This window comes from Aedes aegypti, chromosome 2 (genome assembly GCF_002204515.2).
Source record: "Aedes aegypti strain LVP_AGWG chromosome 2, AaegL5.0 Primary Assembly, whole genome shotgun sequence".
NCBI lineage: Eukaryota > Metazoa > Arthropoda > Insecta > Diptera > Culicidae > Aedes > Aedes aegypti.
In genome coordinates, this window is record NC_035108.1 from 175666601 (window position 1) to 175693819 (window position 27219).

The 27219-nt window shown below is 42.4% G+C and overlaps 1 protein-coding gene across 2 annotated transcripts; it reads right to left on the reverse strand.

The window, feature by feature from the left end:
* Window positions 1-369: 369 nt before the first annotated feature.
* On the reverse strand, window positions 370-25967 carry LOC5574342 (nuclear pore complex protein Nup160 homolog). Of its 2 annotated transcripts, XR_002500183.1 has the most exons (11): window positions 17208-17346; window positions 7468-7571; window positions 7123-7393; window positions 6864-7064; window positions 6690-6808; window positions 6065-6631; window positions 1416-1597; window positions 1053-1351; window positions 827-987; window positions 554-758; window positions 370-487 (listed from the first exon to the last, which is right to left on the reverse strand). XR_002500183.1 is itself a non-coding variant. In XM_021843218.1 (10 exons), exons 1-9 carry the CDS (start codon window positions 25841-25843, stop codon window positions 7500-7502), a joined length of 1857 nt encoding a protein of 618 aa, XP_021698910.1. In that variant the 5' UTR covers window positions 25844-25967; the 3' UTR covers window positions 7254-7393; window positions 7468-7499. The 2 variants fall into 2 exon arrangements, 1 of the variants encoding a protein (XP_021698910.1); XM_021843218.1 differs by lacking the exons at window positions 370-487; window positions 554-758; window positions 827-987; ... (3 more) ...; window positions 6690-6808; window positions 6864-7064 and adding exons at window positions 17780-17970; window positions 18280-18492; window positions 18561-18736; ... (2 more) ...; window positions 25557-25659; window positions 25750-25967 and having other exon boundaries at window positions 7254-7393; window positions 17208-17723.
* Between the last annotated feature and the right edge of the window lie 1252 nt (window positions 25968-27219).

The window sequence follows — 27219 nt, forward strand, 5'->3', positions numbered from 1 at the left end:
TACAAATTTCGTGTATGAATTATTGCTGTGCTATCTTAAGCACTAGATGAAGTTTTTATCACTATTGTAAATTCAGATTTTTAGATACAACTGTGTCTTAACGAAATCTAAATCACACAAACGGCAAAAATACGACAAAGCCCGACAATTTTTTTTTGTTTGCTACATTGACAGATTTGACTTGTTCATTAAAGTTGAAAATCGTATGAAAAAGACAAAACCTAGAGATGTTGAATGCAGTAAAAATTTCTTTTCGAATCTCCATATCATAAACCTTCAATCATTCGATTGGCATAAGACTATGGATACAATCTTCTTGGGTTGGTTTCATGCCGAGGATTTCTTCAAACTAGATTCAATGAAATGGACTTCAAGTTGAGGAAATTGAAATACATTTTTAAAGAAAATTACTTTCGTATGCTATAAACATTAGATTAGTTACCTACTTCGCTATGCAACCGATAAGTTGACCCAGCAGATTGGTTTTCTGTAATAAAAATGGGAAATAGTACATTAAACAATTGTACTTGTATATCAAATATCACTGCCATACCTCTTGAAATTTAACCTCCTTGCTAAGCTCATATTGAAGCCGATCAATCAATGTGACCGGGAGTAGGAATCGATTGAAATGCAACGCCGTAATCGAACTGCGGCCTTATCAGCTGCGCTTGGATCAACTTCACGGCAATGTCGAAAGCTTCCTCTAAGCGACCGTAGTTGATGTAGAGCTGCAGAAGCTTTGTTGGCGTCTTGTTCTGAAAGGGGCAAAATCGAATCTTAGAGAGGATATTTGTCTTTAATTAAAAAAAAAAAAACGACTTACCATACACCAGTCGGTTAGCCACTGCGGTGGAAAAGCATTTTTCGAAATGATCTGATTCATAGCCATGACGTGACACGCTTCTTGGTCCTTAGTTTCATTCGATAAGCAATGCTGCAAAAATTTCCATGCGGTATCCGTGCTGTCTTGGCTGATAACTGAATCTAGAAAAAGTCAACAAAAAAAATCAACAATAAAACATGCATTAGAAAAACCACATTATAATCACCTGCTAAATTGTTCTTATGTAACCAATCCCAATTGTCGGCGGATTCCTGTAGACTGCACATAACACACGGACGTCGCCAAACTTTCGTACACCGGCAAAACGCTTTTGTCCAGTGCGTGGGCCAATTTGAAAGCCGTCGAATACAGTTTAGAGTTGGCCAGAATGATAATCAGTTCGTTGGTGTCCACGTCGAGAACCGCCCGATAATCATCCAAATGTTTGGAGATTTCCAATACTGCTTCGGTTACCATCAGTTCCTTACGAACGTCCTGCAGACTAATCACCTCGATCTGTGGAGTCTGAAATCAATGTGGCACATAAGATACGAGTAAAATGATTTAATTCTAAGTTTGATCGGCTTACCGACTCTTCTTGCGATTTGCTTTCCTTGAAAATAGATGGCTTTGCAATCCAAGCGTACTCAGGAACCACCAGATTGAGAGCGTTGATACACTTGAGCAATGCTTCGCAGCGCATCTTCAAGAATACCAACGAGTTGCACTCTAGGTGACATCGCATTGCTTTTTCGTATGCAATCAGGGCAGCTGTAAGAACAAAAAAAACATTGCAAGATATTTACCAACCGCTAATTAAAGAAATATATACAGTGTTTTTCCACAAAAGGGCATCTGCAAACATACTCATGAGAACATAACTTAAAGATTGTGGAGATAACGCACCTCTGCGGACCCAGCGTAAACCAGCCCATGCTCTGCATGGAGGTGTTCAAAGAACAGGCAAAAACAGTTATCCTTGGTCTCAGAATCTTTTTTCATCGTACCTTCTACGGTCTTACTTCGGTAAGTAGCCAGATGGTCTTTCAAAATGTTTTAAATGTGTAAAACCAACTCAGCTTTACAGTGATGAAAAAACTTTTGGAATCGGTGGATGCGAAAACGATGGAAATTCGGTTTTTTTTTTTTCGATAAATCTAACTTGGCGGCCAAATTAAATATGGCCGACAAATATTTTTACTTTTGCAAATGAAGCTCCTATGTTTCTCTTTCTAGAACAATGTTATTGTGAAGGGGTTGTTGAAGAAATGTTCGAGTTATGGCAGTTTGAGTGAGGCAAGAATTGTCAAAAATCGAGGGGTTGTCGAACTGTTTTTGATAATAACTACCGAGGAGTCAATCAATTTGACCAACCGAATGCAGTTCCTTTAGTTACTCGACAGGAGCTTTCGAATGAGCATAAGTTCAAACATTTCGAAAGACCAAGTGTAAATAGTGGGCCGGTCTCAGCGAGAATTACTTAATGCCCAATCACAGAGATAGCTTCGTCAGGCTACTTCTCCAAGCAAATTTAAACAATGTTATAGGGGTCCTTACTCTGCAATCCGACTCTTGATCACTCAGTCAAGGAATTTCTTTACTTTTCTTGAGCGAAACCGCATACTTAGCTTTAGTTCGGATTATACTTAAGCAGTGAACTCCAAAGATCACATTTTGGTATAAATCTAAAACTTTTCCGACGATTAAGAGAACACTACGGATGTTAACGGAACTGGATTCTCAAAAGAAGTAACTCGTGCGTGGGCTATTGCCCCTCAGCTTGCGCTTCACATCCTGAGTGACAATCGCGCAGTAACGGATGCCGTTTCTTTTATGCTCGATTGCCACCTTAGCTGTCCGAACGATCGACTGAAAAGCGTCTAGAGTAGATTTACCTTTCCCGGATCCAAACTGATTGTTGAACAGACAGTCCGCACCTTCCGTATACGGTACTAGTTAGTTGAATATCAACCTCTCCAATAACTTGCCCGTTGTATCTAGGTCTATACGCCGACGGGTCACCTGGTGGTTTCCCCGCCTTTGGTAGTAGCACCAATTTCTATTGTTTCCATACATCCGGGAAGATTGTTTCATCGATGCAGCGTTGCATCGTGGTTCTGAAGATGACCGGATCCGCATTCACTGCCGCTTTTAAGGCAACATTCGGGATACCATCGGGTCCTGGTGCCTTATTTGATGGGAATGATTTAATGACTTCTCTCCCAGCTCTTCGTTCGTCACCCTCGCCACTTATTCTCCTTTATCTGCCGCATACGGCGCTGGGGGCCATGGGCTGTACCGCGTTCTTTTGTTTGTGCTTCTTTGCATGCGTGTTGCAATCTTCGTCTAGCCCGAAGGCAGATTGCTCGAAGATACGATTCGCACCATCAGTAAACCAGCGATCAGTCCTCTCCGGAAGAGGCTTTTCCCGGCTTGGATGCATTACTCGCTCGTGATGTCACAGCAACTAGCTCTTCACCGTTTTATCCAGAGTGTTTCGTTCGCGCCTCAGAGCTTCAGCGAATACTTCGCCGTTGAAACGCGCTGTTTTTCAATCTCGGGCTTGGGTCGAGTTACATCGCGCTGCTCTCCGCCCGCTGGTATTATACTATAGGGAATATATTGATGATCGCTGAAAATAACCGTCATCAACGCGCCAGTTCATGGTACCTAAAAGGTTAGGATAGGACTGCAAAACGTGACGTCAATAATCGATTTTGCACCATTTCTGCGGAAGGTACTCACTGTACCTATATTTGCCAGCTACATTTAATGCGGCCAGGGATTCCAACGCTCTTCCACTCCACTGCCCATGCATTAAAGTCACCAGCTATCGCTGCTTGCTGCCGATTAGCTAGTTCGGCTATTATCCTGTCGACTATTTGGGAAAATTCCACAATCGACCACCTTGGGGCGCGTAATAACTACAATAGAACACGCCGTTGTTTTTCGCTATCGCAAAACCGTCATTTAATATAGAGACTACTTCTTTGATTGTGTATCATCCTGACGTCCCTATTGCTGCTAGCTGTTTAGATTTATCCGCCACCCAGTTCCCGTTGTTGGCTGGTATGCGGTATGGGTCTGATAGTAACACCACGTCGGTCTTGGTTTCAGAGACTGACCGCCAAAGGAGCTGCTGGGCTGCATCACAGTGGTTTAAATTTAACTGTGTTACTTTCGTTTTGGCTGCTTTGATACTCTGCTTGTGCTTGGACATTTGGGTCCACCCGCTAAGTGTCCGTTGGCTGCTCTGTCGACACATATTAGACACTTAGCGATTTGCTTACAATCGCTTGCCCTGTGGCCTTCGGTGCCGCATTTTCTGCACATCTTACCTGGATGTCTTCGGTGACCTCATCCAGATTCTTACACTTGAGAGTCGCTTCAGCAGTCAGTGATCTTATATCAACCTCGTCGCCAAGTACTTCTTGTGCCAGTTACTTATAGACTGCACCCTTTTGCTTGGCGTTCTTCTTTAAGACTAGGATCATTTCACCAATCCTAGTCCTGATGACGTTAACTTCTCCGTGCTTTGCATCGCCTTCAGAATCTCGGCGTATTTCGCTTCCTCCGTTTTGATAACGAGGGCCTCGCCTTAGTTCCTACGATTCGCTGTTTTCGGTTTAGCATTCTCCTTGGGCTCCGTTTTCGCTTTTCTCCTTTCTTTCTTTTTTTCCGACTCGTATCCACGGGTTGCTGTTGCCTTGCGCCCGTGGTCCCTGTGAATGCACCGCCTGGTTCGGGTTATCCCGTGGCTCCATTTTCTTGTCTTTCTTGGTCTTAGGCTTGGTGTTGGATTCTCCTTTGTTGTCATGTCCTCTAGATCGCGGAGCTTGGCTCGTTCCAGCTTTTCCGCTCTGAATGACGGCCGCGTAGGTCACTTTTCCCTTAGTAACCTCACCACATCCTGAACAATTCCCCGACTCGCAGAGGTCCGAGGTGTCCGTGAGACCCCTGAACTTACATCCCTGCTGCCCCAGAGTGCGTGCTGTGGTCCTATCTATACTGGTACTGATCAGCCTTTGGCGGATTCGCCCAAATGAACACCGAGACACCGCAGGGAACTTGTTCTACAAATTGTTTCTAAAAGAGCGGCATTCAGCTAAACTATTTGTGAAATTACTTGAGTCCTCTTCGCCTTCAGTTCACCCATTCACCCCTTCATTTAACTCCTCTTCATCACTTTCTCTTCTATTTTGAAGTCTAGGCAAATGATGTTATTATTATTGAGCTCCTTGACTTCATTTTTCGGACATTGCCATCTAAACTGTTTCAATGGCCTTTACACCTTTACTTTTGCAGACAAACACTATCGAGGTTTTAGCTGTAGATTAAGATACGCAGTGCTAGTCGTTCCATGGGATTGGTGACCATGCTGATATTGATAGACGAGATAGTGTAGGATGTCAGGGTCATTACGGTTGATAATTCTCATCCTGCTTATCTGCCTCTACTGCATCCGCTACTCTTCAATGCCGACGATTTGTTAGTTTCGTTGCCAATGCCATTCTTGCTAAGCAATAGTGCAGAGATTATCCTGCAGCTGGGGAAAGGCAGCCGAAAAGGTAAATGTTAGCGCTGTAAGATTCCGACAAATTGGTTCCATGCTTGGTAGTTTCACAATGGACGATGTTTTCGGTGCCTAACTGTTGAGCAGTAAAGTATCGCTTCATTGGCGTAGATTTTCTGCATCAGGTTTTTGTTCTGAACACATAAAGAATGATGGCTAGTTGGATCCAAAAGAACGATGGCTAGTTGGATTAGGTTTTTCATTAGTTAATAGTCAATTATCAACAATGTTGTCTAAACCAGAACATATAGCAAAAAACACCTCATAAATAAATATCAGATGACTGGGGCATTCGAGAAAGTCTTCGGCGTCACCGATGATACTTCAAACTAATATGAAATGAAATAGTGTGACATCCCAAAGATTAGATTCTCCCTGCTGGTTGGTTTGCCCCATTTCTTTAAAAGACACGGACACCGTCTTCAGCCATTTAGCTGCACAGACTGTAACTTAACACTAGACAACGGACAAGCATGCTCCAGTGGCACAGCCGAGAAACATTCCTGACGAAAAGTTTCAATGGCTGAAGCGGGAATCGAACCCACACCCATGACACGATGCGCTTAAGTGCCTGACGACATTCACCGCACGGCCACGAAGCCATCATACAATAATAGTAGGTATACGCTTTTTAGTTATAAAACATATCCAAACTCAAAACTCACCTTTCCGCATATTTCCCTGCAGAATGTGGTACGAATACAGGAAATCATAGTGACTATTTTCCGAAATTTCCACCGAACGGGCGTGCATTTCCATAATGTTCTGGAAATCGGCCTCCAAGCCATAATATGGCAGGTCCACCAACACGTTGAATTTTTTCGCTTGGAACAGCCGCCACACCAGTTGCCGCAAGCAATCCTTCTTCCTCGTGATCTCGCAATTGTACACCAACGAATGGTACGCTTCCTCGTAGTGGCCCAACTCCATGTGGCTGCTGAAGTCGATACTTTGGAACATGGCCTGTTGCTTGCTGTGAACAGACGTGCCGATTGCAATCTGCGCCAAAACGTTGATGCAGTCGTACGCGCCATAATGTTCAAACAGACGAATGACCTTCAGGTAGAATATGCTGAGCATCTCGTCGGGCGGTACCGATGACGAATCGGAAGGTTTGGTGAAGTTTATGAGATACGGTTCCTTGAGGATTCCCTTCGCGGATTGGGGGAACAGGTCCAGAGCTTTCGCATTCTCTCCGTTCATCAGGTACGATTTGGCCAGGATGAAATTACCTGCAAATGAACATTTTCAGTGAAACAGTTTTTTATGAGAGAACTCAGAATAACTAACGTGAACAGTTGTTCCATTCACACCAAGAGTTGAGCAAACGAACGTATTCCTCAATGAAGGTGTGCATTTCTCCCTGCATTAGCCATTGTCCAAACGTAAAATCCCCTGCCACTGGCCATCTGAAACATAATGTTCATTAAAACGTGAACCCTTCCTACTGTTCTATGAACTCACATAAGCCGCAATAAACCGTTGGAGATATCCAGCAATACTGAGAACCACTCGGAACTGGACGCGATGCGTTGACCCTCTTCGGATGCCATGCAGGTTTTCAATCCCCGTGTGGCCACAAACAGATGCAACAGGGATATGTATTCGAACGCATACGCCTCCTCATAACCGATTACCAACGAGACGTCGCTTTCCAGAGATTTGCTGCAAAAAAAGAAGTTTGAACCGTGCAAGTTTATGATATATCCGACTTTAAAGGTACCTTCTAACGGCCGCATAGTCCACCGTCGACTCTGCAATCCAGTTCATGACGTAGTACGACTGCAGGAAAACTTCACTGTCCGGAATGCACTTGGAGCGAATGATTTCCATGGCGTTGCAATTGAGGGCGAAGTTGTTCAGCAGCAAGTGCTGCAGCACAATCAGATTGCGCACCACCATGTAGCGCAGCTGGATCATCTGGCGAACGGTCTCCGTGAGCAGCTGCACGCCGAGCAACCCTCCGAAGGGAAGTTGTTTGGAGAAAGAAATGACTTGGGATGGTAAGGAAGATGTTTATTAGAAGTGGTGTTGAGAAGCTTGGAATTGTTTTAATGGTTGTACTCACAGCTAGATTCCGCTGAAGGCTCGTAGTCCAGTTTAAGTTTCTGCAATACGACGGCCATGGCTTTCGGTAATCTTCAATCGATTGAATACCGATGTAAGGTTGCACTGAAAATTTGCAAAGAGATGACAAAAATAAAAATGTTGCCATTGCATGACTGCTCACTATAGTAGCATATCCAAATAAACTTAAAACTATTGAAAACTAGTGCAAACTTCCAAACTGCCCATACTCGCATAACAGTCCATTTCTATGGGTTTCCTTATAAATGGACTGTTATGCGAGTATGGCAGCAAAGCTCTGATAATGGTGGTTTGTTGAGATAGCTATGATCATGGTCAACATATAAAACATACCGATGCACTTCAGTTTCATGTTAACGGATGGAGTAATACAGTACCGATTCATTGAAGTTAGCAGTGATAATATCTGAACATGGTTTTCCAGCGAAACTAATTAGGCAGATAACGTGCAACGTTGGATGGTGGTGACAATTCTAAGAATGCCATAACATAATGTTGGCTGAATGACAATGCTTTTTCAACATTGAGGCCACATGGAAGTCATTGTAATCGCCCTATCCATTTGAAGAACACTCTTAAAAATAATGAGATTTACAGGTGACGTAAAATTTATTTTTATTTAATATTATGTGACTTGAACCCAGAAATGACTGAATTCCACGTTTCAATTGACGTATTAGGAAATCTTAATAACTTATAACCTATTTTTACATCATCATAAGAAATTAACTGCAGCGCCATAAATTCAGGTAACTCAAACTATAAAAGTAAATGGTAGCACTTAAATTTAAGTGCACCAAACGTGAATTTACGTGATTATCTACTTTGTTAGTGGCGTCATACGAATCGTCAAGTTTGTTTTCAAGCATGGCCGCGGTAGGACGTTCTCGTGTGTTTTACTTTCCAAACAATTGTTAATTATCGAAAAAATATCATTATTCGAGTGCATTTTACAGAAAAACATTGTTCAGATGTCTTTTCCCTACTAGTGTGCGAGTGGTTGGAGTAGGACGCAGGCGATTAAGTTGGCCGAGAAAAACTAAAATAGGTATGAAGTTTTTTCTCTGCATTTCGGTTTGTGTGACACTGAAGGCTTTCCAAGATGCTGTAGTGAACATATTTGTGAAACGAAATTTCTAACAGAGAAATAGTGAACTTGTTATTCCCGAAGCCAGTAAATGTAAAAAAATGGGCTTTTGAAATATTGAATATTGGCTAGAATTTCGTAGGGCCTCAGCTCCACTACAGTGTTTTCAAATATGTGTTTCATAATTGGAAATATTAGTACGGTTTTGCCAATGCTATTGCGCATCATATATTGAACATAAATGTGGCAACAGAACCTCTAGAGAGATTACACGTCATGATGTAAAAGTAAGTCTTTCGTCTTACTTTTTATTTGATGGCGTGTATCTTTTTTTTTTGGTTCTTCTGCGTCATGTAATTTAAAGAACGGACGTAAAAAAGCGTCAATTGTTTCGCTTCTTTTATGTGCATCTTAATGAACTTAATTTTACATGATATTTTATAAGTGTGAAGTAAGTAGAGGGTCTTGGCCGGGATTTCCGTGAACAAAAAAAATCTTATACTCTAGCTATAAGATTTACGCATTTTTCATCAGTTGAGAGCTGCCTTGGACACATCCTTCTTAAAGCTGGAGAATTGAAAATGTCCTTCAAAGTCAGACATATGTATCTCGGATATTGGGATGGTTGTGATGGCTATGACCGTGCTCATCATGTAACGAACAAACGGACAATGTTGTATCGTGTCAGCGCCGAGAAAGCAGCCCCTCTAGCACAATGTAGGTAGCGTAACCCTGATTAGGTGGCCTATCGAAGACTCTTCACCAACCAAGAAAGGCAAAAGTAGAGCAAACGGATTGATTTTACGGCAACATACCCGGCAACGAATAAAGGACAACGATTGAAAAGTTGGATCTTGGAACGTGAGAACTATGAATGAACCCGCGCGTGTTGGGCTCCTGGCTCGTGAACTGCGGAGTGTCAGCGTGAACGTGGCAGCTATCCAGGAAATACGCTGGCCGAGAACCGGAGAACGTGAATTCCGAGCGGTGGACCCATCACCAACACTTCATTCAAGTACCACATCTACTACAGCGATGACGACAGAGCAGAACGTGGAGTTCGCTTAATAGGGATTGGGAAGCAGATGAAGCGAATTATTCGGTGGAAACCGGTAAGCGACCGAATCTGTGTGTTGAGAATGAAGGGCAAATTCTTCAACTACAGCCTGTTCAGTATGTATGCGCCAACGAACGATAAGCCCGATGACATGAAGGATGAGTTCTATGAGAGCCTGGATAAGACCTACGGCGAGTGCCCAAAACAAGACGTCAAAGCGACGCAAATGCGCAGATCGGGAAAGAAGATTTCTTCCGACCCGTCATTGGAACGGAAAACCTTCATTCCGTTACCAGTGATAATGGCCTGCGGCTAGTAACCTTCGCTGCTGCTAGAGAGATGGCAATCAGCAGTACCTACTTCGCACGAAGAATATCCGCAAACACAGCTGGCGACACCCGAGTGACAATGCCTGCTCCCAAATAGACCACGTGCTGGTTGATGAACGACATTTCTCAGATATCATGGATGTCAGGACCATTCGAGGCCCTAATATCGACTCAGATCATTATCTCGTTGTAGCTAAAATTCGGGCGCGGTTATCCAGCGTCACGAGTTCCACAACAAACAGAACGCTGCGCTTCAATATACAACGCTTGTCGACTGATGGGGTAGCTGCGCAATACCGTCAGCAACTAGACGAGCAGTTGGGAAGAATCAACGTTGATGGAGACGTCGACAGCCTGTGAGACCCTATCCACGAAGCTGTGACAACAACGGCGCGGAAAGTGATCGGCACTGGTCAACGACGAAGAAGAAACGGCTGGTTCGATGAAGAGTGCCAGAGGGTGACAGACATGAAGAATGCCGCCAGAAGCCGTATGCTTGTGGCCGGTACCCGACAGAACAGAGAGCGGTACAGGGCAGCGAGAGCCGAAGCAAAGCGAATCCACCGCAGAAAGAAAAGGCAGCACGAAGAAAGTGTGGTAGCTGACGCTCAAGAAAGCATGAACCGGAATGATATGCGGAGATTCTATGCAACGGTCAATGGTGCGCGGCACAATACCGTACCAGTGCCCGCCATGTGCAATGATCGAGAAGGGAATTTGCTGACCGATAAAATCGCGGTGGCTACCAGGTGGAAGGAGCAATTGTTGAACGGTGAAAATGGAAATGTAGCGAGGAACAGGCATGAACATTGATGATGACGATCAAGCTGTGGACCCATCGGAGAGGTTAAAAAGGCTATCAGCGAGCTGAAGAACTAAGGCTGCGGGGAAGGACGAGATCCCGGTAGAGCTTCTCAAGCACGGAAGTGAGCAGCTTTACCAGTCGATCCACCGAATACTTCTGAAGGTATGGGAGAACGAAGAATTGCCCACCGGCTGATTGGATGGCCTCATACGCCCAATCTACAAGAAAGGGCACATACTGGAGTGTGCCAATTTCAGAGGAATTACCCTGCTGAATTCGGCGTACAAGGAGTACTGCTGAAGACCGCACGAGGAGTCCTTCGTCAGCAAATACCAAGCTAATTTTCGTGAGGGCCGTTCTACAACGGACCAGATGTTTAGCTTGCGAATGATCCTAGATAAATTGCGGGAATTTAACTTGCAGACTCATCATCTGTTTATTGACTTCAAGGCGGCGTACAACTCAGTGAAAATAAATGAGCTGTGGCAGATGATGTCTGAACATGGTTTTCCGGCGAAACTAATTTAGACTGATACGTGCTACGCTGGATGATTCGAAATCAAGTATTCGGACGGCTGTCAACCTCGTTCGTGACGTTAGACGGGTTGAAGCAGGGAGACGCACTTTCGAATTTACTGTTGAACATTGCACTCGAGGGTACTATTAGGAGATCTGGCGTGCAGAGAAATGGCACTATTATCACAAGGTCGCACATGCTCCTTGGTTTTGCGGACGATATAGACCTAATTGGAATCGATCGCAAGTCAGTGGAAGAGGCCTTCGTGCCTCTGAAGAGGGAGACAGCGAGGATAGGCCTGACAATTAATTATACCAAAACGAAGTACATGGTTGCAGGTAGAGATAGAGTCAGGTTTGGTGGTGTAGGTGCTGAAGTAGTGTTTGATGGGGATGTGTTTGAAGTTGTTGAAGAATTTTGTTTACCTTGGAACACTTGTGACATGTGACAACGACGTTTCCCGCGACGTTGAAAGAAGCAGACCGGAAAGTTTTCGGTGTTTTCTGGTCACGAAAAGGGCCTTTTACGGATTACACAACAACGATTTGAAAAACGACGCTGAAAATGCCAGATCGGAAACCCCAAACATTTGGACCAACTAAAAAGTATCGCTCTAGACCAGTGGTTTTCATATCGTGCTCCGCGAAAGTTTTGAAAATTTGTACCAATGTCTCAACTTTTTGTTTTAAAATACGCTTTCAATTATAGAAATCCCAGCTATACCTAAAATTTTCAAGAATACACATTTAGAAGGAAGTCGTTACTGAAAATACTTTATGTTGCATATGTAAGATCAATATTAGAATATTGTAGTATTGTTTGGTCACCTTACACAAAAAAAAACATGAAGAACGTATATAATCGATAAAAAAGCAGTTTTTATTATACGCACTACATAATTAGGCTGGTCAGTACTTCTCGACCATCATATGAATCACGATGCATGTTTATCAATATGAAATCACTGCGTCGTGATTATGCTATGATTTCTTTTGTTAACGATATTGTTTCACAGCGCATTGATTCTGCTGATATACTTCGAAACTGAATTTTTATACTCCATCTCGTCACTTGCGCAATCGTTACTTGTTCACAGTAGGTCATCATCGCACGAACTACGCTAAATTTAGTCCGTTGAATCAGCTGATGACTATATATAATCAGCATTGTGAAATGATTGATGTTAACATGTCTCGAACAAAACTGAAAAAAATACTTTTTTGATATACAAAACAATAGTAACTGAGGAATGTATTATGAATCGAGTATACTCAACAAATTTATAATATATAAACACATAGATATTAAGAACACAATGTAATTTGGAATGGTCTACAAAATGCTCGATGTCAAATAAATAAATAAATAAATAAATAAATTTTCAGTGACTATCTCGGGGATGGGATTCGATCCCAGGTCCTCGGCGGGAGAGGCGTGTGTTCTAACCACTACACCAGGTCCTTCCCCTTAGATTAGTAATTCGTCGGTTACGATCATTCGACTTAATTTTCATCAAAGACCACTGTTTTTTACACCATAGGATGTTTTCGACGAGCTCTTACGAATTTTCTACACACGGTGTTCGATCATTATCGAACTGTAATGTACCTCGGTTGTTTTTACGAAAACGTCTAGTATTTGGGATAAGATTATGTAATTGGAAGGTAAATATTCTATCGGCGAACATTTTGTATAGGACAGTTTTCGTTGAAAAAATGGATTTTCTTGAGTTCAGTAGAGTAAGGTGGGGCAAAAGATCGACCTTAGTGGTATAATCAAAGTTTCCAGGAAAACAATAGCAGTTAAAACAAAACAAATACCATACAGTGAACCTTCAACATATTGGCTATAATTTTGCTAAACCAACTTGTGTCAAAATATTTACCCATTTTTAGTTATAACAGTTTCAAAATTGATTGTCTTATTCGAACTTTTGCCCCACCAGTGGGGCAAGAGTTCGAATCTAGTGTGGGGCAAAAGTTCGCTGGCTAAAACACAAAATATCGATCCTTTTATGACAGGCATACTTTACACCAGCCGTAAACTTAAGTTTGACGAAAAATACACACTAAATTTTCATCAAAAAATTACCCAAAACCGTGTTAATTGTAATATACTTAAAAATAGCAGTTTTTCGCAAAACTAAGTGGAAATGTAAAATTTTGGTGACAAATTTCACCCGATCAGACAAATTTAACTAAATTTGAAGATAATATGTGGATTTTAGGCAATTTGCAAATTTTTCCGTGATTTTATACATGGGTCGAACTTTTGCCCCGCTGATTCGAACTTTTGCCCCACTATGGGCCATAAATTGTTTTCAAGCATTTATGCAAAAACTAATACACCTCAAAGCAACCTTATGATAGGCCTTGAAACGCCCTTACATAAAATATTGAAAAAGATTTTATCTTCAATTGGTTCTATGCAACGAAAGTTTGATCAAAAATTACAATATTCACGTCGAAAAACAACAAATAGCCATAACTTTTTTCCAAATCTCAATCGATTCTAATGATATTTGGATTGAAAGTCTCTTACTTGAAAAGCATTCGAACCACCATGACATTTATGAGATTTGTTTTGAATTAAGTTAGAAATCTTAAAAAGAAACTCTTACCTCACTCGAACTTTTGCCCCACTTTACTCTATGGAAAACAATTCTAAAAAAATCTATTTTCACTGATAGAATATTTAGAAAATTTCAGGGTGTGCATATTTTGTCGAGATACTTAAATTAGGGACTTGGGATTAATCCACTGAAGCAGACTAATAAAAGTTTAAAAAAATTATATTTTGCTGCAGAAACTTGCTCAATTTTTCGAATTTAAAAAAGAAGGCACAAATTTTGAAATATTTAGCCAGGGTGTCTACTACCTGGAAAAACCTGGAAAACCTCTGGAGTCATCAGGGAATTTTATTAAACCTGGAAAAACCTGGAATTCTCAGGGAATTTCGGCCACAATCAGGGAAATTATTTTGATTCAATAATACAAGGTAGAATATGTCCTTTTAATGTCATAAACATTTTCGACTGCGCCACTGTCAAGACGCTACTAGATTTGACTTTATTAACGAGATTTTTAGCCCTAGGCTAGTTCATCTCGGGACCAACGGCTTTACTTCCCTTCCGAAGGAAGTCGTCACTATAACTTTTTACGTCATAAGTGACTATGTCGGGGATGGGATTCGATCCCAGGTCCTCGGCGTGAGAGGCGAGTGTTCTAACCACTACACCAGGTCCGTCCCCGACGCTACTAGAGATGTTTTGATTAGGATGAAAAACTTTTTATTAATTATTAAAATTAGGATATTAAAAAAATAAAAATTAAAATGATTAAAAAATGGTAAAGACAAGTACGATTGGGTGTCGTGCATGAGCATATGATACTTGGTTGAAAACATTCGAAATTTGTTTACAAAAATGTTTTTCGACTATTTCACTAGTTCTGGAGGAAATTCCAAGGTATGCTTCAGGTATTCTAGTGATTCTTTCTGGAATATCTTTATGAACTTCTCCAGGGATGCTACCAGCAATTTTACAAGGGATGCTCAAATTAATTCCTTCACAAGTTTTGTCAAGAAAATTGTAAATTTTACCTCCAGTGATTTTCACATAGATCACTCTGAAAAAAGAATGACCGTGATTATCCCAGGATTTCCTTCAGATGTTTTTCCACTGATCCATTCACCGATTTTTGTAGTTGTTACTTCTATGCGATTTACCCCATATTCTGAAGAAGTTCTTCCACAAAGGTTTATCCATAGTTTCGATATTGTATGATAATACGCCAATTTTTCATTTTTCATATGTATTCTATAAAAAAAATAGCAACGATTATTTTCAAAAATTGCTCCGAAAATTCCTTTAGGAATTATTTGATGAAATCTTTTATGAAATTTTCCAAGAATTCTTCAAAAAATTGACCTAGAATTTCTTATTAAGTTCCTCTAGAAATTTCTCTCAGAATTTCTCCAGCATTTCATCAAATTATTATTGCTGTAGTTCAAACATTTGTCTAATACTGTTTTCAAATAATATTTCCGAACTCCATGGATTCTTCAAAACTTAATTCAAGGTTCCACTTTAGTTATTACTACGGCCATTCTCACAGGAATTTCTCAAATTATTCATACTTAAATTTCTACAGGGAGTCTCTCAGAATTCCTTCATAAAGTCTTGTAGGACATTATTCAGAGAATCGATATTTTTTTCAGTTATTAGCATTTTATCAAGAAAATCAAGGAAGAGTTGTATCAAGAATACAGTTTTTTTTCAGAGATCCTCGTAGGAATTCATCAAGGCATACTTAGAACTTACACAAAAATTTTCTTTGGAAACTTCACGCGGATGTTTCTCAAAATTTCCTCCTAAAAATCTGAAACAAATCCTTGACATTTCCCTGGAGAAATTTCTGGAAGAATGATTACATTGTTTTTAGATTTCTTTGGAAAATACAAAAAAATAACAGAAATTCCTGAATGAATTTTGAATTTTGAAGATGCTCTAAACGGGAATGTTGGAGAAAGTCCTAAGGAAATCAATGGAAAAATTAATGGATATATTTCTTGAGAACATGGGACTTCCTTTGAAAATATCTCCAACGGTTTTGGAGAGATTCCTGATGGATTGATTCTCCGAAGTAGTTTCTATGGTTATCCTCAGAAAAACTCCAGATTGAGTTGCTGAAGGTTTCCAAAACTAAATTCTTGGTGCAATTTCTTAGAAACTTCTTGAAAAATTACAAAACAAACTCCTACAGAGATCGTTGGAGTAAGATGTGAAAGAAATGCACAGTAAAACAAGCAGTAATACTTGTCGTAATGTCAAAGGACTCCCAATAAGTCCTAAAATCATACTTAGAGGAATGTCCAAATAAGAAATTAAAATCTGATAAGGTTGTTCATGTTGGGTTTCTTTTTGTATCCATAATTCATGTATGGTCGCTTTTTGGTTAATGTTTGTTTTTTTTTTTATTAGGCAAGAGGTATTTAAAATTCTATTTCCAAGACGACCAAATGCTAGCAGACCAGATTTCCCCAAGATAACATTTTGGAAAAAATACAAAACGTCCTCTGGAAAAATTTTGTGGATGCATCGCTGATGTTCATAATTCAGAATCCCATTTTAAGGGAAAGGTTTTTTTTCCTTAAGTTTATTAAGTTTCTTAATATCTGATTTTGATGATTATAAAGGCACCTTCAGATCATTTGATGAGAATAATTGTTTTTTTGTGGAAGTTCTTGTGTAAGTGCCTTGAATTACTTTTTTTTTAAATAAATGTTTAGTCATGTAAAATGAACTATTCGTCAATCATTTATGTATTTTGGAGATTTTTTTTAACCTGGAAAACCTGGAAATCTCAGGGAATTTTATTTCTGTAAATGAGTAGACACCCTGTTAGCGATAAACTGAATAAGGTTCCATTTAGATACTTAATTGTCACAGTTTAAGCTTGAAATAAAAAAGCTTGCTCAATCAAATAAAACAAATTTTTAATTTTAAATCAAAATTTCAAAAGGCGTCGTCCGCAAATTACGCGACACTGGTAAGCGGGAGAGGGTATGCTAGTTCGTTATGACTCATACATTTTTTTTTCTACAAAAAGCGTGAAGGATGGAGGAGGGGATTGTAAATTTTAGCGTCAAGTAATAAATAGACGCTGCCAAAAAATCAAAATTTATTGAAGATTGACCAACATACATCTTACCAAACAATTTTCGTGGAAATTACAAGATCGATTTAAGCGTGATTTCAAAGGGAGTGTTGATGAAAAACATTTATTTCAAAAAGTGCTCCGCGAGCAAAAAAGGCTGAAAACCCCTGCTCTAGACCGAAGATAGAGAAAACACCCCTGAATGACATGATGCTGCACTGATTTAAAATATGTACCTAGTGAAATGACATTTAGAATAAATACCGACCTGATTTCCAAAGCATTGGGACGCAGCGATGGCCTCCATTACGTCCTTGGTCGAACGCAGCTGGAATAAACACGATTCGATTTCCAGCTTATCGTCCTCCGGAACAAACTTATCGATTTGTTTCAACACTCGAATAAGCACGGCTACGTCCTGTTGCAACGATTTGCCAGACCCTCCACTGGCCACACTGCCCGGATAGTTCTCTGACAGGAATGCAACCTCCAGTTCGTCACACGGCCGGAAGAACGAGATAAACTTCTTCCGAATCAAGCAGAACGCATCCATGCGATCGAGAATGAGCATACCGATCGGTTGGCAAGCTTCGAAGTTGTACTGCGAGCAGCACATGTAGAACTTTTCCCACAGATTCGAAGATAGGTCTATGAACTCTTCGTCTGTAATGTTTTGCAGCTTGCGTTCGTTTTGCAATTCTCCGTCGATGTAGCTACAAACATGGCGCTTCAGCGCTGCTGTGGAAATGGTCGCTCCCGAGTAGGTGAAACTTCGATTAAACATCTAAAAAGGAGTTAAACATTGATAAACGGAAAAAATACTGATCATTCAATACCTACCGAAAGAGTCTTGGCAATAACGTTGTTGTGGAATCGGCCGGAATGGAAAATGCGACTACAGTAGACATGTTTCAAATCGGTTCCTTTCTCCAACTTGGCAGTGTATTTATCATCCATACTCTCCAACGGGATTGGCAGCCAAAAACTGTCGATTTCACTGCTTAGCGAATAGGTGAGCACTTGCATTTCGCCTGAAAATGGGTCACCAGTTATTGGATAAAATTCTATGAAGTTTCAAAGCATGCACGGCGAATTAACTTTTTGAAATTCTATCAAAATTTAACTTTCACATCCCTACGCTAATTTACGCGACGAAAATGGAACTTATTTTCGAATAATCTTTATCGGTAACATTTTGCCAAATATGGACCTCTAAATCAAATCAGGGCCACTTGTTATTATTATTGCGTAATTATTGGTTAAACCTAAGTATTAAGGAACAAACCGATAAGTTTGTAAGCCGTAGTCTACAAAGCTGAATTGAATAAATGAATAAATACCTTCTGCATTACACCACAGCGCCCAAATGCTCTGGTTAGACAGTTTGAAGTCGATCAGATCGTAATTCGGTGCTAGAATGGCAGTTTCTTTCACAAAGGACACGTTGCCCGAATCGTCTGACGTAGGCCGGAGGATAATGAATTCCGAGCAGTCCGAGTACGCCAGAAACACGCCTATGAGGTTGTCCGATTTCCGTACCATGTTAGTTTGGGCTAGAGAAGAGGTAGAACATAATTAGTACATGTAAACGTTATATTTATCGAACAAAAAAAAAACCTACATCCTTCTTGTTTCTGATCGTAATTTTTAAGAAAACACTCTGCACCAACACAGGATCCGCTGGTGGACCAAATCCTGGCCACATTGTTCCGATAGAAAGCATACAAGACGGATTGGCCGTTCAACTGATCGAACATGAGCGAGACGATCTGATCGGGAGCGTTGGCATTTTTCCTCCTAAAATTGTACAATCAGTTATACATACAAATAACACAGTCTATGCAAAACAGCAATAGCCAACCTCCATCCGTCCGTGAGATTGGAGAAGAATCTCGAGATCAGCTGATTGTGCTTCAGCTCGGTCATTTTTACGCCTCCATGGTGTCCCATTTGGAACAGAAACAAGGCAGATACTGTAGAAACGGCGAAAAAAGCTTCGCTATCCCCAGTATCGTATTCGACGCGATAGGCAGCGGCGTTAGCTGGCAAGCACTGACCTGGAAAAAAAATGTTTGGATTGTGTGATAGATGAATCCAGGCGGGTTAAACATTTCAATTAGATTAGCTTATATCCTATATATACACGGGTCTTGGTCATTTGGCATAACGATCATTTGGGAATAATTTCGAAATGTTTGAAAAATGAGATCCATATAGCACTAGTGGTCCCGGCAAATCACTTTTTCCCGAATGTCACTAACCAGAATGTCCATCTCCCGAACGCCATGTGTTAGTTCAAGAAATTGCAAGAATAGTCTTCAGTGGCAGTTCTTTATGACAGACTTCATGTTGCCAAATATACCGAGCAGTGATGTTCAGACTCATTTCCCCGAAAATAACATTTTCCGAACTACGAAGCCACGAACTACTACAACCATGTTCTATCCTCCTAAGATAGAAAAGCAGATGGTTAAGCTTGAGTACTGCACATCAATTTTGATCTCAGAGAGCCACAATTCAAGTTTCGGTGAAATGAAATGAGTGAGTGAGTGAGTGCGAATCATTTCACCGAAACTTGAATTGCGGCCCACCGAGATCGAAACTGTCGGATCCCATGTGCAACACTCAAGCCCAACCACCTCCCCCTCCATCTCAGGAATACAACGCACAGTTATAACAGTTCATGGCTTCACAATTCGAATTTCTGGGAAATGAGTCTGGTCAACACTGATACCGAGGATTCATTTTATTTATTTAGTTAACATCTAGACAGATAACACTGAATCAACAATTTCACGCCACAATACTTGGTTCGTAGCCGCATCTCTCCATCCTCGACTTCAATCCACGCTCACCAAATCGCTGTGCACTTAATCCGCTCACATAGCTCGCTGCGCTCCACTTCTTATTGTACCAACCGGATCCGAAGCGAACACCATCTTTGAAGGGTTGCACAATGTCCATATCATCCGCGAAGCAAACAAATTGATTGGATCTCATTAAAATAGTACTCCGGTTGTTAAGCCGGGTCTCCGCATAACACCTTCTAGCGCGATATTGATCAACAGGCACGAAAGTCCATCACCCTGTCGGCGGGATTCAAAAGAACTGGATATTTGCCTGAAATTTGCATACCTTCCATCGTTGTTCTTAATAGTCTTGTGAGCTTCCCAGGAAAACTGTTCTCGTCCATTATTTTCCATAGCTCTACACAGTCGATACTGTCGCATGCCGCCTTGAAATCGATGAAAAGGTGATGCGTTGAGACATTTTTGGATTTGCCGTACAGTATAGATTTGGTCCGTTGTTGATCTGCCGTCAACCAAGCCGGCTTGATAACTTCCCATATAGGTGACAGATGACGGAAAATGATCTAGGATAACACTTTGTAGGCTTTGTTAAGGATGGTGATCGCTCGGAAGTTGTTGCCTTTTTTTTCTAGATGGGGCATAATACCCCTTCCTTCCGCTCCTCCGGTAGCTGTTCTGTTTCCCAGATTGTGCCTATCAGCCGGTACAACCAAAAGGCCAGTCTCTCCGGGCCCATCTTCATGAGATCAACTCCGATACCATCCTTACCAGCAGCTTTATTTTTCTTGAGCTGGTGAATGGCATCCTTAACCTCCCCCAAAGTGTGGGCTGGTTGGTTTTCATCGTTCGCAGTACTGACGAAGGCATTTACTCCGTTGTTTGGACCTGCCCTCTCAACGCTATTCAGGTGTGTTGATTCCACCTTTCGATCTCCTCACGCTCGTCCGTCAAAATGCTCCCATCCTTATCCCTGCACATCTCGGCTCGTGGCACAAAGCCGTTGCGGGATGCGTTGAGCTTCTGATAGAACTTACGTGTTTCTTGAGACCAGCACCGCTGTTTCATGTCCTCGCATTCCGTCTCCTCCAGGCGGCGTTTTTTCTATCGAAAGAGGCGGGTATGCTGTTGCCGTTTTCGTCTATAGCGTTCAACGTTCTGCCGAGTCTCTTGCTTAAGCCGCTCTATGTCATATCGAGGCGGCCGTCGGTACCGTACGTAGTTAACGACGGAAAGTTTTGGGCGCAGTTTAACCATCACCAGATAGTGGTCAGAGTCAATGTTAGCGCCACGATATGTCCTGACGTCGATAATGTCGGAGAAGTGCCGTCCATCAATCAGAACGTGGTCGATTTTTGATTCTTTCTGCTGTGATGCCCTCCAGGTGCATCGGTATGGAAGGCAGAGCTGGAAGTAGGTGCTTCGAATGACCATATTCTTCGAAACGTCGAAATCAATTAGTCGAAGAGCGTTTTCTTTAGTCAGCCAATGAGCGCTGAACTGTCCAATAGTTGGTCTGAACTCCTCCTCCTGGCCAACCTGCGCGTTTAGATCTCCTATGTCGTAGCTTGAACAGCTGTCGTTCTCGCGTTCGAGCTGCGCGTAAAAAGCGTCTTTATCATCATCACTGCTTCCGGAGTGAGGGCTATGCACGTTTATTATGCTGAAGTTGAAGAACCGACCTTTGATCCTTAACTTGCACATTCTCTCAGCCGGTCAGATGATGACCAAACACTGGAGCTGGTAGCTCCCCGACGAGGCAGCAAAACGACAAGGTGCTGAATCAAGCTCGGCGTTGCGGGTCGGCCATGGCAGCATCAAGAAGAAGAATCCGATCAAGTGCCCGTGATTCGGAAAGGCAACCGAAACAGCAGGAAAAAGGCTGGAAAATGCTGCTAAGTTCGTCAAACTGGCGGACGGAAAACAAACGAAGGTGCACGACGAAGATTGCTGTGTCGTTGAATGTGTCGACGAGCATGGAAATCACCGTGAAATTGACATCAGCTTTGCGCTCTATGTTCCCATCCTTTCGATGAACCTGCTTTCCGTTCCAGCACTCTTCCCAAAAGTAAGCAACAGTTGTTTTAGACTCAGCAGGATGTCGAATTCTCCGTGGGGACGCCACCGTTGCCGTGGCACGTTTGAAGCAAGGTCTCTACCAAATCAAGCAACCTGAAAACATGGTGATGGTGGCAGGCGGCCACCACAATAAGGATTGCCAGCATGTTTGGCATCGCAGATTCGGCCACCGGGACCCGAAAGCGATCGACTACTTGCTGAAGGCCCAACTGGTGGATGGTCTGACAATCCACCGGTGCAGCATCGACGAGAAATGTGAATGCTGTTTGCAAGATAAGACACCACGTACCCCTTTCTATAGTGAGTCGCAATCCAAGTCGAATGCACCAATGGACCTGGTGCATACGGACGTTTGCGGTCCGGTTGAAGTACCGTCGGTCAGCGGTTATCGGTATTTCATGACCGTTATCGATGAGTCGATTTTGCGTCCTCTACCAACTAAAAGAGAAATCCGAGGTCGCTACGAAAATAGAGGAGTACGTCGCCTACATCAAAACACCTTTCGGTCGGAAACCGAAGGCAATCCGCTCTGTGGAAATGGTGCGGTGCATGCTCAACCCCAGATCGAGATCGAAGCACGGCCCCAAACTGAAGGCTACAATACAGCGATTGAAGATACGCCTCAAACAGACACCGATTTTGTCGGATTCAGCGACACGGAGTCCCCGCACTCCGGCGAACCGAGAAGGTCAGCGCGTCTAACGAAAGGTTTGCCACCTCAACGGTTATGTGACATCACCGGCGTTACGAAACACGTCAGCGATGAACCGATGAACAAGTTACTCCGACGCGGTCGAAGGTCCTGAAACAGCGGTTTGACAGGCAGCGATGCAAGAGTAGATAGAAGCCTTTCAGGAAACCGGTATTTGGGAGCTCGTCCCTCTACCCCCTGGACGGAAACCGGTAGGATGCAAATGGACCTACAAGAAGGACGACGAGTCCGGACAGGTAGTACGGCGCAAGGCGATACTTCGCACAGGGTTTTTCCCAGAAGTTCGGCCAAGACTACGACGAGGTTTTCGTCCCGGTCGTGCGTCAAACGACCCTGCGGACCATCCTCGTACTCACCAGCCACCAACACAAGTTAGTCAAGCACTTGGACATAAAAAGCGCGTACCTACACGCTGATTTGGAGGAGGAGGAGGTGCACATTAAGCAACCTCCCGGCTTCGAACAAAAGGATGGCATGGTATGCCGCCTGAAACGATGGACTCAAACAGTCCGCTCGAGCTTGGAACAGGAAGATCGACGAAGTATTGAAGGCCATGGGATTCAAGCCTGCGGACAGTGACACGTGCTTGTACATCCGAAATCTCAACGGGAAGCTGAGATACATCCTGATGTACGTCGACCACTTACTCGTCGTCTGCAACTCCGAGGCCGAGTTCGACTAGATTCGTCGGCAGCTGCAAGACAAATTCAAGCTTTCCTGTTTCGGTGACCTCAAGCAGTTTTTGAAAATACGCGTCGAAAAAGCTGGTGATCACTACACACTTGACCAGGCCAGCTACATCGACAGGTTGATACGGCGATTCAGACACGACGAAGCCAAGCCATCCAAGGTACCAATCGACACCGCTTACGTCAAGCAAAAGGAAGAGACGGAACTACCTACAAACGCCTCGTACCGTAGTTTGGTAGGGAGTTTGCTCTACGTTGCGGTAAACACACGGCCGGACATCTGGGTGTCAATCGAGATTGGACGGAAGCTAAGAAAATTCTCCGATACCTCAAGGCCACGAAGAATCATCGTTTGCACCTGGGCATCGAATCCGGCGAATTGGAATGCTTCATGGATATCGACTGGGCCGGAGATGAAAGCGACCGGAAGTCACATTCCGGGTTTCTTCTGAAGTCTGGTGGCGGTCTCGTCGACTGGGGAACACGAAAGCAGTCGTGTGTCGCTCTGTACTTAACAGCTCATATGGTACCGGAAGTTGCACAACGACCTCAAGCAATCCGATCATCATCTGGGAAGACAATCAATCATACATAAAGATCGTCGGGTCAGAGCGCCAAGGCGCCAACGGTGTTCTAAGCACATGAATCTATGACAAAAGGTCGAAAGACAAAAGGTCGAAAGACAAAAGGTCGAAAGGACAAAAGGTCGAAGAACAAAAAAGAAGGGACAAAAGGTCGAAAATCTTTTTTTAAAGGAAAAATTTCCCACCATGCAAATCGATTTCGACCTTTTGTCCTTCCGATCTTTTGTCGTTCGACCTTTTGTCCTTTCGACCTTTTGTCTTTCGACCTTTTGTCTTTCAACCTTTTGTCCATAAACCTAAGCAAATTGATACGAAGTACGCCTACACCAAGGACCTCCAGCAGCAGAGAGTCATCGAACTTCGCTTCATGCCAACAGAGCGCATGGAGGCGGACCTCATGACGAAGCCGTTGGAACGAATCAAGCTAGAGCGGCACAGAAATGCCATCGGCATCAAGGAGCCATCCGAAATATCGATTTGCCACCGTTGAGGAGTGATTTACACTCGATGTACCTCACACACACTAACACGTACACTGCATTTGTTACCACACTGCTATACATTTAGGATATAATAAACCATCATTCAGTAGTTGTCACCTACGGGACGTGTTTTCTTTTATCCACTGCTCTAACCGCTACTCTGCATCAAAGGTTTCTCCAGCATTTGTCCGGAAATACCTCTTGTTTCGTTAAATTTTCCTCAAGATTCACCCTAAATAGCTCGCACAAAAACAGAAAAAGCTAGGATTTCCCATTGGGGTTCCTTTCGTCTGCGTGCAGAAGTTTCATCAAAATTCAAAGTAGTTCTCGTCCATGCTCAACCTTGCCAACCTCATGTATGTCATGACCTTTCCTTTCCATGCTGTATCCTGCTAAAGCTTTTCTTTGAGGAATCTGTAAATATTCCTTTGAGGAATATGTAAAGTATTCCTGGAGAATACTCGCGTAAGAGTCTCTGATTTTTCCAGTTGAAATAAAGATTTTAGAGACCATCCATTGGAAATGGAGATTTGCATTAAAAAGAGACCAAGTTTCTAAAAAAAGACCTACTACCAATCCTTCTGGATCTGTCCCAGTGGGGACGAGCCAATGAGCAGTTATACCAAAAGAATCTCTTCTTTTACTTATTAATAAATTACGCGAAATGTTCATTACTTTCCAACAAAATTATGGCAAATGTCTATTATGCCAAATGATCCTTACTTTTCACATGGTTCGAAATTATGCCAAATTACCATTATGTCAAATGTCCTTTAGGCCAAGTAACCTTCTAACAAATGACCCGCTCCCCATTTCACTTACCGATATCATTACTAATAACGTAGAACGACGAAGCGTCGCAAATCTGCTCCCGACTGATATTGGCCAAAATCGATTCCGGCGTCCCATCCGGGTTCACGCTGCTTACCTTGGGATGCCGGAGGACAATCCGATGCACACTGGTCACCGTTACGATTAGTATGAAAACCTGCATCTGGTTGCCGCTGATATCCACCGACAATATGGGGCTCTCGTCGAATCCGATTTTCAAATTGTTCTTGGTCAGATTCAGATTCATGCTGACTTCGCTCAGAAAGATCGAATCGCGACACGTTCGCCTAAAAGAGATGTTATGCCGTAAAAACACGTTTTTACATCGGAAATACGAAAACGAAATGGAAAAAGGTAAAAAAAATAGAAATAGCATCACGACTTCGAACATTTTTTTTTTTCTGGGACACCCTAATTCTAACTAAATACGTACCAATATATGAACCGATTAGAACGGAAGTCCTCCCGTTCGGCGAAACAATATCCTCCGCACTGTTCCGACGTCTTGACATCCTGCAGCATATTATGGATTCCGCCTGGAACAAAAGCCAACATGTATTTCCATTTTACAGCACCATCCTGTTCGGGACGTCTGCTCTTTCACTGATGCAAGCCAAAACACTTACCGGTGCTAACGTTTATTTCCCTCCAGCTACTTGCATTCGAAAAAAGCTGTCTCATCGGCACCTCCCGATACTGCACCGGAACGTATTGATCCATTTTGGATGGTTTTCAGCGGATTTTCACTGCTATTTTACCAATAAATTCACTTATTTCGAAAACTACACCGATTTGTGGCAACGCGCGTTTGGAAACGGATTCACACGGATGACAACCGCGCGCGACACCGACAGCTGCTAAGCTGACAGCTCTTTGTTTTTGGGGAACCAGTGTTGCAAGCAATTTTCAGATCGCGTTGAAAAATTACGTTCTGGGGAAAGAAATTCATTTTAGGTGAAGATGAATCGAAGCCACAACTTAAGCTAAGTATGCTGTTCAGCTCAAGAAAAGTGAAAATTTCTGCGGAAGAAATGGTCAAGAAATTTTCTACAGTGAGCTCCATTTGAAATGACATTTCTTTTCAACTGCGTACTGCGATCAAAGAAAAATGCTTTTCCTGGCCATTTCTTGCAAGAAATTCTCCGCACGCATCGAGATAGGCGATTACTTTTCTGTTGAAGTGCTTACTTCGCTTTAAAGCTAAGTATGCTGTTTTGCTCAAGAAAAGTAAAGAAATTCCTTGACTAAAAGGGTCAAGAAATTTCCTACAGAGAGCCCCCTTTGAAGTGACATTTCTTCTCAACTGCGTACTGCGATCAGAAAAAAGTGATTTTCTTGACCATTTCTTGGGAGAAATTTTCCACGCATCGAGATAGGCGATTCCTTTTCTTGTCAGTAGCAAACCGGCCTTAACACGCAACGAACTGGACTATCGAATTTCATACATTTTGCCTCATGAAAGGTGGAACGATTATTGCAATACGTACGCTTTATGTATCGTTTTAGCATCACTCCACATCAAGACGTCGATAGGCGCATCCCCATTAAACATTTGACAGTTCAACAGCCGACTAAATTGGTTGAAAAATCGGTCGATTGTTGCACCGACGCTTATGGAAGTTTAACACAGCGATCAACTGACTAATCGCTAGATTAAATCGGGTGACCGAGGAAATCTGATATTTAGTAGGTCAATTTGCTTGGATTTTACTTAAAATACCGATTTATCCACCTATTTAGTAGGATTATGTCGGCCCACCCTAAAAAATCGGTTGATATTCGGTTGATCCCTGTGTTAAGCCTGATTTGCTGCTGAACAGGAACCGCTAAGGAAAATTCTCGCCGATTCCTTGCAGAAATTTCCTACAGCGACTCCCGTTTGAACTGACGTTTCTTTTCAACTACGTACTGCGATCAGAAAAAAGCGCTTCCTTGATCAAATCCTTGCAGGAATTTCCCATGCATCAAGATAGGCTAAGAAATTACTTGTCAGCAGCGAATTAGGCTTTAATCTTCCATAAGCGTCGGTGCAACAATCGACCGATTTTTCAACCAATTTAGTCGGCTGTTGAACTGTCAAATGTTTAATGGGGATG